We start from the raw sequence: 11910 nt of genomic DNA on the forward strand, positions 1-11910 counted from the left end.
TTATGCACTGTCTACAATGTTGGCAAATAAGTGGTCCTAGGTGTATATATTGAAAATGTCGACGTTTCGACTCGACTTATTCCCAAACGGTGATTTGGACCTGGGGATGGCGAGTCTTCATCAGAACAAGGGATAAACGAGGCAACCCAGGGGATATTGGATAACCCTACAAGAGAGGAATTGTGAAATTACTAGCCGCGGTGCAAACCTTTAAAACCTATCCCCACCAGAGGTATGGCAGTTTCTCTTACCCTTTGTGATAGAGAAAACGATGTAGGCTGATCAGAATTTACCACATCTCAAAAGGAGTCCTATAGAGACAAAAATGGAGTCCAGAATGTATCTAAATAAATTAATGTACGGAATTGCCAATAGTAACAATTGTACACATTAAGGCTTTTACCTTCTATTCATATATTGATCCATGTCCGATTGACACTAATTCATGTTCGACATGGTGGGCAGTACCTAAAATTAATTAGAGTAGCGTAAATATACTGCATACACTGACACACAGTTACTACCGTATTCCCATTCAGGGCGGTGTCAATTACCTTAGTGTTGCGAAAAAACACAAGACCCCCAAGTCGGTCAATTTTTGAAATTCTGCTCCGGAATATACTGGACACTATAAAAATAGTAATGATTCGCCATTATTACTAGTAGCACTCTATCGGATTATTTACAAGATTCAGTCAAAAGAACTTCAAACAAGTTCTTATGCAGAGGCTTACCTGGAATAAACTTCTATATTGTTCCTCAAACGATTAAAAGGCAGTGGTACTCCAATTTGGAACCAGCTGTATTTAAGGGAGACACAAGATCGAGGATTCAGGTCTCACTCGTGATATTCCCATGGTAGTGTGTAAAGTTAAAGTTAACACTTTTAAAAAAAGCGTCCACACCTACCCGTTATATTGAAGATAACAGCGTGTCCATCCGAGCCTCACAGTGCTTCTGGATGGCGATACAAGTTAATGTATTTCCATTAATCGACTTCACAGAGCTGTATAAAAGATATACAAGAACTTGTTTAGAATAAGATTAGGGCCGTGGGCCACATGGAGTAAGGGTCGAGCAATGCTATGCATCTGATCTCCACCTACCCGAACTGCCTCACGGAGGGAAAGTGTCTGCATCCGAGCCTCACAGTGCTGCAGGATGCCGTCGGTGAAACGCGAAGAGCCCTTCCGCGTTGGTGAATACCCAGGTTGCACCACGCAGTCGGTATAGAAAGAGGACTTGCGTTCTATGCCTCATTTCTAAAAATAATAAATCTATCGTTTCAAAAGATATTTACTCTACCCGTATAAGTAAAGCGGTCTGATTATGTTAATGTTATTTTTGTAGCATTATGTTTAGCGAAAATCAATTAGTCTTAAAATTTTAAACCATGCGGTGGTATTCACAAACACCATGGATCATTCTAAGGTGGATAAGGTCAGGACTGACAAGGGCAACGATTAAACCGTCCTCAACGCAGCTCGAGGGGTGGAAATAATTCAATGGTAGATAAACTAAAATTCTAAATTACAAATTCAAGAGTCATAGAAGGAGGGGATCAAAAGTTGATACAAAGTCAGTAAACACATCTGATAAAAGCAATATGCAGGTACATCAATACCGTCTATGTCAGACATTGATTACATTAGTGAAAAAGATTTTGTGATGGAAATACAATTATACACATTGATATATTAATTCCCAGTGTACCTCATGAAGGACAAATATTCAGATATTCACTCCCCCTTTGTGAAGGAAATACAATTATACACATTGAGGTATTAATTCCCAGTGTACCTCATGAAGGACAAATATTCAGATATTCACTCCCCCTACAACAATTGCATGAGTCTCTCATAACTACATCCTATGTCATTTGAAGATATAGTAGGGAGCATAGTACAAATCTACTGAAATGGATCGCAAGGTGCGGTCCAATGCGGAAGCATTCAGCGTTTCAGAATATATACAGAAAAACTGTTTTGCCACCCACTGTTATGAATTTACACTCCCAGCAGTGCCACTTGTTTGTTCATCTCTTCTAATTCATTCAACCCCTTGCTGACAGTGTTAAGAGTGTGTATCCATTTACACTCTCTTCTGTTTAGGATGTTATGTTGGTCACCTCCTCTGGGATTTGCTGTAATTTTTTCAATGACCCACCGCCGTAGGTTATTCTCATGGTGGTCAAATCTGCTAAAGTGGTCAACCAAAGGTGCACCTTGTACTTTGCACCTTATGCGGCTCATATGTTGCAGGATCCGACATTTTATTTTTTGTGTGGTCTGACCCACATACAAAAACCCGCACGAACATGCAACCGCATAAACTACCCAAGATATATTGCAGTTTGTGTGGTGGGTGAGCTTATAAGTTCGCTCATTGTGATCAAAACTGTCACACTCTAGTGTGAGGGGACAAGCCTTACAGCTCCCACACTTTCTGTGGCCTACTACAGGTGGTGCACCCCAGATAGTGGGTTGATTCGAAGGTAGTTTTTGTGGTAAAAGTGCTTTCACCAGGTGGTCACGAATGTTTTTTCCTTTACGGAATGCATGTAAAGGTGGCGGCATCCCACCCAATTCCCCACTGATTAAATGCCAATGGCGATTTATACATTTTTTGATATTGTTACTTTTTGTATTGAAAGTCGTGACGCACACTAGCCTGTCTTCTTTGGGTTTTTGAATGGAATGCAGTAAATGCTCTCGATGGATATGCCAGGCCCGTTTTTTAGCTTTTTTAAGAAGCCTGATGGGATAACCGCGTTCGCTCAATCTCATTGTCAGGGCGGCGGACTCCTCTAAGTAATCGTCCTTTTTGAAACAGTTTCGGCGCAACCTCAGGAATTGCCCGAAGGGCAAATTATCCCTGAGGTTGCGCGGATGGTGACTCGTATATCTGAGGAGAGTGTTACGTTCACTGCTTTTTCTATGCAAGGTGGTATACAGTCTTCCATCTTCAGTTTTTATTTTTAAGTCTAGAAAGTTAATAGACATTGAATCACATTCCAAAGTAAATTGGATATTGTTGGAACAAGTGTTGATCCATTTATGGAAATCCCTAAGGTCAAGCGCACCACCGTGCCAAATCAACAGAACGTCATCAATATACCTTGCCCACAATAAAATATTATTGAGGTAAGGATTACATTGATTTTGAACAAATCTGCTTTCATATTCGCTCATATAAATGATGGCAAGATTTGGAGCAAAGCTAGCCCCCATTGCTACTCCACTTGTTTGGGATATAGTATTCATTTTGGAAAACAAAAAAGTTTTAGTCGTCGCAATTTCCAAAAGTTTTACTATGAAGTCGGTCGGTACTCTGTGGGGGCAGATCTCATGTTAAGGGCATGCTCTACACAGGACAATGCCTCATTTTGAGGAATGTTTGTGTATAAAGAAGCGATATCCATCGCAGCCAATATACACGTGTCGTGGTCATAGTTAAGGCCTTCCCACCAATTGGATGGTATGTGACGTGTCCCGTACATACGTTGGGGTAGCCGTTGCTATGGGCTTCAGAAACACATCGATATATTTACACAATGGCTCCAAAAGGGACCCGCACCCCGATATTATGGGTCTTCCCGGGGGGTCTTCTAACCTTTTATGCACCTTGGGGAGCGTGTATATGGTCGGTGTTCTGGGGTTCTTGTTGTTTAGAAACTCATATTCATGTTTGTTGATGACCCCTAATTCCAAAGCTCCTTTTGTTAATTTTTTGGATGGAGTCGCTAATGGTTTTGGTAGGATCCTTCCTCAACCGAACATAATTCCCTGGTATGCCCAACTGTGTATAGATTTCAGATTTGTAACTCTCTAGGTTCTGTACCACAATAGCACCGCCTTTATCGGCGGGCTTTATAACGATGTTGCTGTTGTTTTTCAGTGTTTGTAGTGCAGTCTGTTCGTCCCTGCTTATATTATATGGAACGTATTGTCTTGTACTCAAAGTCTCATTGATGTCCCTTAACACTACTTGTTCATAAGTTAATATCTTGTTATCGATCAAGTGTGTGGGGGGATTAAACTTTGATGGTGGTCGTAATCCACTACCTGAGAATATAGGATTGAATGGAATTTTTTGAAAGTAGTGCCTAAGGCGAATCTTTCGAAAAAATTGTTGCAATTCAACTCTAAGGTTGAAATCATTGGGCATATTAGTAGGGACAAAGGACAGTCCCTTTGCCAGGACTTGTTGTTCAATCGGGGATAGTTGGTAATTAGATATATTGATTATAGGATTCTCAGGTCCGTTGTTCACCACTTGTATTGTTGCCTTCTCGTATTGATTTCCCCGTGGGAGTTCTGTTGGAAGTGGGTTTGCTTTCTCCCCCGTCCCGTTCCCCTGTTCCACGGACGGGATCTCGAGCCCCTGGGCCTCCCCCAGGGGCGACCTCTTGTAGACGAACCCCACCATTGGTCTTCCTCTAAAAAAGGCTGTTGTTCAGGGTAGTTTTGATTGTGTGAGGGGGCAGTGGCTGAACCGGTACTGGTACTAGGACGTTCAGAGTCACTCTCTGAGCCACTCCCTCCCGATGAACCAGAGAAAGTGTTATACCTCCTATAACCACCTCTTCCCCTACTCGACCAACCTCCCCGTGGGTCTTTTTCAAAATATCCCTCCTGGAGGTAGGGGTACGTGGTCTTTTTATCGTAGGCTTTTAAGTCTTTAGAGACTTTTTCCAACTTAGTGCTTTGTGTGTATATTTCAAAGTCCTTGATTGTTTTTTCTAGCCTTTCCAGGGCTTCTTTGGCATTCACTAAGGCCTTGTCATCAATGATCTCTTTACGTAACTCTGCAATTTCCCTTGTCAGTCGCTCGACTTCTTCAACAGCAGTCTCTATGCCCAACACCATCCAGTGTCTGGAGCACGTGTTGGACACAAAGCTGAAGTTCTCCTTGAATTTTAGATTTTCCAGAAAAATTGCAGGTTCGTTTTTTACTTGGAGACCAATGGGTATTACGTTCGCACGTAGATATTTGGCCAATGTGTGGCCATGCAGTCTGGTTCTTATCAACTTTTTTTCTAGTCTCTCCAACTTTGAGATTTTTTCATTGAGAGACAAGTCACCAGGGACTGAACTTCCAGCTATGAGAGTCCCCCCTCCCTCTTCATCTAAGAGTTTATTAATATAGTCTTCACTATATGTGAGGGTTTCTTTTTCAGACATAGTCTGGTAAGTGTTAAACTTTGTGCAGCATGACTGCGAGGGTTGTCTCTGTCTAAATGTTTTGTCTTAAAGTTTTTCTGATAAATATGTTATAACTTGTTACTGAAAATCTTCTAATCAGTTTAACACTTACCAGACTATGGGGCTCATTAGGATGGCGGACGGAAGAGCCACCGCGGCCCTGTAGTAGGCGGAAAAAGCCTTTTCCGTGTCCGCCTGCCGCGGATACTCCGTCCGCCATATCAGGATAGGAAAACGTGTCAAATTCCCGTCCGCGACGGGAAAGCACGCTCCGCCGCCGAACTACACACGAGAGCGTGGCGGACGGAACACATCCGGAGGCCACGCCGTACGGACTGACGTCGAAGACCGTCCTCCAAATCAAGATGGCGGAAAATACACATAAAACCGCAGCGGAAAAACAACCTGTCTGAACACGGCGGAATCCCCACTGCGAAGACAGGTGACATAGCAGAGATACCCACCGCAAGCTGACCAACACCATGGACCCAGCGCTACACGCTTTCCCGATGCTCTTCGCGATCCACCACGTCCTAGTCATGGCCCACCACGGACGACGACGCAGGTAAGGCACAAACCATTGGCTGTCTGCAGGGGAATACCAGTAAGGGACGTGACGTAGGGAGGGGGAGTGTCATGTTACCGAAACCACTGATGAGAAGCATATACAAATACACATTAGTAGTACGCAAGCAGGAATGACAACGACAGACCACGAGACCTGATAGACAACCTTTATTGTACAAAATAGGGGTAAAATCACAGTGTATGCGTGAGCATGGGCAAAGTGGGCACCACAGCAGCTACATCATTGGCAGTCAACGAGAGGGCAGAATGCAGTATCAGAGCATCAACAGGGCATTGTGCAGTACAGAGCAGGTACATCATTGGCAGTCAACGAGAGGGCAGAATGCAGTATCAGAGCATCAACAGGGCATTGTGCAGTACAGAGCAGCTACATCAGAGGCAGTCAACGAGAGGGCAGAATACAGTATCAGAGCATCAACAGGGCATTGTGCAGTACAGAGCAGGTACATCATTGGCAGTCAACGAGAGGGCAGAATGCAGTATCAGAGCATCAACAGGGCATTGTGCAGTACAGAGCAGCTACATCAGAGGCAGTCAACGAGAGGGCAGAATACAGTATCAGAGCATCAACAGGGCATTGTGCAGTACAGAGCAGGTACATCATTGGCAGTCAACGAGAGGGCAGAATGCAGTATCAGAGCATCAACAGGGCATTGTGCAGTACAGAGCAGCTACATCAGAGGCAGTCAACGAGAGGGCAGAATACAGTATCAGAGCATCAACAGGGCATTGTGCAGTACAGAGCAGGTACATCATTGGCAGTCAACGAGAGGGCAGAATGCAGTATCAGAGCATCAACAGGGCATTGTGCAGTACAGAGCAGCTACATCAGAGGCAGTCAACGAGAGGGCAGAATGCAGTATCAGAGCATCAACAGGGCATTGTGCAGTACAGAGCAGCTACATCAGAGGCAGTCAACGAGAGGGCAGAATGCAGTATCAGAGCATCAACAGGGCATTGTGCTGTACAGAGCAGGTACATCATTGGCAGCACATGAGAGGGGCTAAGTGCATCAACAGTCCATTGCACAGAACAGGTCCATCACAGGCAGCACATGAGAGGGGCTAAGTGCATCAACAGTCCATTGCACAGAACAGGTCCAGAGGCAGCACATGAGAGGGGCTAAGTGCATCAACAGTCCATTGCACAGAACAGGTCCATCACAGGCAGCACATGAGAGGGGCTAAGTGCATCAACAGTCCATTGCACAGAACAGGTCCATCACAGGCAGCACATGAGAGGGGCTAAGTGCATCAACAGTCCATTGCACAGAACAGGTCCATCACAGGCAGCACATGAGAGGGGCTAAGTGCATCAACAGTCCATTGCACAGAACAGGTCCATCACAGGCAGCACATGAGAGGGGCTAAGTGCATCAACAGTCCATTGCACAGAACAGGTCCATCACAGGCAGCACATGAGAGGGGCTAAGTGCATCAACAGTCCATTGCACAGAACAGGTCCATCATTGGCAGCACATGAGAGGGGCAGAATGCAGTATCAGAGCATCAACAGGGCAATGTGCAGTACAGAACAGGTACATCAGAGGCAGTAAACGAGAGGGCAGAATGCAGTATCAGAGCATCAACAGGGCAATGTGCAGTACAGAACAGGTACATCAGAGGCAGTAAACGAGAGGGCAGAATGCAGTATCAGAGCATCAACAGGGCAATGTGCAGTACAGAACAGGTACATCAGAGGCAGCACAACTACGTGTCCCTACCAAACCGTCACAGGGACCACAAGAGTGCCACGCAGTTCTCAATGGACACACCATGTGAACTAACATTTGAGTGAAGTGTACAGCACCTCACATCACAGAATCAGGGGGACTGCGTGAACTACCTGCCTCGGACACACTGGCAGCACCAGCAACAGGAGTGTGAGACACAGACACAGCCCGAGTGACACACACATGGGCCACGGACCCAGACACACTGGCAGCACCAGCAACAGGAGTGTGAGATACAGCCACAGCCCGAGTGACACACACATGGGCCACGGACCCAGACACACTGGCAGCACCAGCAACAGGAGTGTGAGACACAGCCACAGCCCGAGTGACACACACATGGGCCACGGACCCAGACACACTGGCAGCACCAGCAACAGGAGTGTGAGACACAGCCACAGCCCGAGTGACACACACATGGGCCACGGACCCAGACACACTGGCAGCACCAGCAACAGGAGTGTGAGACACAGCCACAGATGTAGTCACTGACACGTGAGCCACTGACCCAGACAGACTGCCAGCACCAGAAACAGGAGTGTGCAACACAGCCACAGATCTCCTAACTGACACGTGAGCCATAGACCCACATACCCTGCCAGGATCTGCAACAGGAGAGGGCACAACTGACACTGTGCCACCATCTGATACACGAGAGTCAACTGCACCAGCGCCACTGGGACAACTGAAATGATGAGCCACAGGGCTGTATGGGCCAGGAGGCAGGGTGGGCCTGGGAGCTGGGGATAGCTCACCTAGAGCCAAATCGGGGTTGGCAGGTGTCAATGGTGTGTGTCTGCGTTTCTTAGGGTGGTGTGAGTGCACCCTGGACAGGACAGGACTGCCAAGTGGTGGGGACTCCAAAGAATCACCACCCAGCATAGGTGGAGCAACTGCTGCGGGGGATCTGGTTTCGGGGGACGTGCTGGAGCCTGCTTGTCGTTTGCTCTGTGCCTGCCGCCTGGACTCGGAATGATGTGTAATGGGGGATGACACAACAGGGGACACCCTCCTCTGCTTCTGACTGGCCTGGATGGGAGTGGAGGTATGGGGGGACTCCGCCGCGGAGACATCAGTGTTACGTTTAGTAGAAAACATCAGCCTCAGTGCAGCCAGGGGTGAAGTATGCCTGTCCTTGATAGCGCCATTGTCCATGCCAGATGCCTTGTCCGTAGGATGTGCCTTATCCTTAGGTGGAGTGTTGTCTCTGGATGTAGCCTGTGCCCTGCTCGCCGCCCTGTTCCTGCCAGCAGACTTGTCGTCTGTGGTGCACCTGTCTCCAGCAGACACCTGCTGTCTGTGTGTGTCCCTGTCCTTGGGAGAGTCCCTTACCTCTGCTGTGGGCCTGCTCTTGGGAGTCTCCCTGCTCTTAGTAGGTGCCTTAGTCTTCTCACTGTCCTTGGGAGAGTCCCTTACCTCTGCTGTGGGCCTGCTCTTGGGAGTCTCCCTGCTCTTAGTAGGTGCCTTAGTCTTCTCACTGTCCTTGGGAGAGTCCCTTACCTCTGCTGTGGGCCTGCTCTTGGGAGTCTCCCTGCTCTTAGTAGGTGCCTTAGTCTTCTCACTGTCCTTGGGAGAGTCCCTTACCTCTGCTGTGGGCCTGCTCTTGGGAGTCTCCCTGCTCTTAGTAGGTGCCTTAGTCTTCTCACTGTCCTTGGGAGAGTCCCTTACCTCTGCTGTGGGCCTGCTCTTGGGAGTCTCCCTGCTCTTAGTAGGTGCCTTAGTCTTCTCACTGTCCTTGGGAGTGTCCCTTACCTCTGCTGTGGGCCTGCTCTTGGGAGTCTCCCTGCTCTTAGTAGGTGCCTTAGTCTTCTCACTGTCCTTGGGAGTGTCCCTTACCTCTGCTGTGGGCCTGCTCTTGGGAGTCTCCCTGCTCTTAGTAGGTGCCTTTGTCTTCTGACTGGCCTTGTCCAAGGAACAGTCCATGGACATGTGACTATCCCTTGCCTTGGGAGTACCTTTCGTGTTGAATGGCTGTGTAGCTCCGGAAGGCATGTCCCCCAACAACACTTGTGGATCCTGTGTGTGTACTCCAGTGCATCTGACGTCGTCTACGTGAACAGATTTAGCTGATCTAGGGGATGGGGTCTGTGCCCTGCGTGCCCTGACGTGCTGTCTGACGCTGCTTCTAGTGCAATAAGCTGTATTTGAGTCCTGCTCAGAATAATCACTACCCCCTGAGACATCCAGCGGTGTAGATGGTGAAACACAAGTAGCACCCTGTTCGTTCGACTGTACTATTGCAGACGACACACTGCTTGCCAATGACTGCACTGTCCTGTGTAGACCTGCAAGATCGCCATGCATCCCTTCCATGAATGCCACCACCTGCCCCAACTTCCTATCATGGTCCTGGAAAGCATTTGTCATATTGGTCTGCCCCACACACAGCTGTCTGAGCAGATCAACGGCCTCAGCACACAGTGCATTTTGGCTCACCGTGGCAGGGGCAGCGGTGCCTGCACCGAACGCCACTCTGCTCCCCCTACTCCTCCGGCCACGAACAGTACATGGTGCAGTTGGCGGAAGTGTGGGCCCTGTGTGCTGTCTTACGACAGAAGGTGGTGAGTGCCCACTCCCAGTCTGTGACAACAGTGCAGGCTCACCCAGAGTGTCCGACGAGGAGGACGATGGCGTCTCCACATGCGAGTCCTCAGGGACGGTCCTGTCCCCCTCTCCGGCGCTGGCCTCCTCCGTGTCAGTCTGCGTGTGTGCGAAGTCTGAGCCGGACTCATTTCCTCGGCTACTCTCCACCGTCTGTGGCTGAGTGTCCTCTGTCAAAGCTGAAATGCACAGAAAAGATGTGTGAGTCATGGGCACACTCACGTACAGAAGGAACAGGATAGCCAAATCACATAGCAGACAAAGGTTTAGGAGCCCTCATCCTGCACATGGCCCACCCCTACCAGTCATCCTCACATTTTCTGCCATGGGGCCATGGACCACTAGGGGATGTGCTTTTACACTCAACTACTAAGCAAGTGGCGTGTCAACATGGCGGACCTGGATGTCAAATGAGTACCGCCCAATGGGACCAAAAAGGCATCACAGGCATACATACGCAACACGGAACTCAATAGTGTGTCTGTGCACCAATACATGCATAGCACTCACAGGTTTCCTACACAGACAGTATGCTCACCGCTAGTTTGCTGTCGATCGGCACTCAGACGTTCGGCCAGTTCAGGATGCGTCACTGCAATGATACGTTGCATGAGAGGGGTCATGGAGCGTCGGGCCAGACGGGGCGTCCTTGGAATCAGGCCCAGTGTTACTTCCGCTACATTCTTGCTCAGCCTGGAAATGTCGTCCCAGCGTTTGTGGCAGTGTGTATGTCGTCTGTTGCACACCCCCAATGCCCGTACTTCCCTTGCTATGCTCCTCCACAGGTCCTTGCGAAGGTGCAGCTTGACCTACCATGATGGGAGACAAAAGGGTGTAAGTCAGTGGACAGGTGGCCTGTCACACACATAGGGGCAAGACGTTACTGTCAGCAGCCATGCACAATCAGGAACATATGTCTAGCCCACACTACACAGCTAAGATAGAAATAGGCCTGATCATTTGGCCCCCTCATGCACACCAACATGTCCCACACTGCACTTACCACCCGTCCCGGTGCGCCGTAGAGGCGTCCATAGTTGCGGAGTACACCGTCCACGAGGACATCAAGCTCCGCGGCGGTGAAGGGTCGAGACCGGATCTCTTTGCCTGACGACATGGCAAGATCACGGAGTATGGCACTAGAGCAGCAGTCGGTGGTCAGCTCAGCAGCAGCAGCAGGTCGAGGTGATGGTCACAGGCAGCAGTCGGTGGTCAGCTCAGCAGCAGCAGCAGGTCGAGGTGATGGTCACAGGCAGCAGTCGGTGGTCAGCTCAGCAGCAGCAGCAGGTCGAGGTGATGGTCACAGGCAGCAGTCGGTGGTCAGCTCAGCAGCAGCAGCAGGTCGAGGTGATGGTCACAGGCAGCAGTCGGTGGTCAGCTCAGCAGCAGCAGCAGGTCGAGGTGATGGTCACAGGCAGCAATGGTCCCCAGGGTAGAAAGTTTCATTTTGGCCAACACACATATATAGGGCCCTCAGCACGTGTCAGTGGCATACGTCGCCAGCAATTGGTCAGCCCTGGAAGCGTGATCGTGAAATGGCCCAATGACTGGCCCTGTTGTTGCGGTGCACAGCTTCCTCTACTTGCGATTGGCCGTATGCGGCCAGCGTCCCTCTTCCCATTGGCTGCATGTGCAGGGACCGTCACGGGCACACATCGGCAACCGCACGTGCAAGCCTCACGGAAGGAAGCTTCAGTTGCAACAATGTTGTATCACTGGCGCCTCCATGGCGGTGCACGTACACAGCGGGGGAGGTGCAGGCCTATACACCCTGTAGATGTACTC

The 11910-nt window shown here is 49.0% G+C and overlaps 1 protein-coding gene across 1 annotated transcript; it reads right to left on the reverse strand.

Annotated features, from left to right (window-relative positions):
• Window positions 1-998: 998 nt before the first annotated feature.
• On the reverse strand, window positions 999-11356 carry LOC144773212 (uncharacterized). The gene is made up of 4 exons (XM_078658109.1): window positions 10664-11356; window positions 9361-10304; window positions 4604-5186; window positions 999-1006 (listed from the first exon to the last, which is right to left on the reverse strand). The coding sequence occupies exons 1-4, from the start codon at window positions 10746-10748 to the stop codon at window positions 999-1001; spliced, it is 1620 nt and encodes a 539-aa protein (XP_078514235.1). The 5' UTR covers window positions 10749-11356.
• Window positions 11357-11910: the final 554 nt, after the last annotated feature.

This window comes from Lissotriton helveticus, chromosome 8 (genome assembly GCF_964261635.1).
Source record: "Lissotriton helveticus chromosome 8, aLisHel1.1, whole genome shotgun sequence".
Taxonomy (NCBI): Eukaryota; Metazoa; Chordata; class Amphibia; order Caudata; family Salamandridae; genus Lissotriton; species Lissotriton helveticus.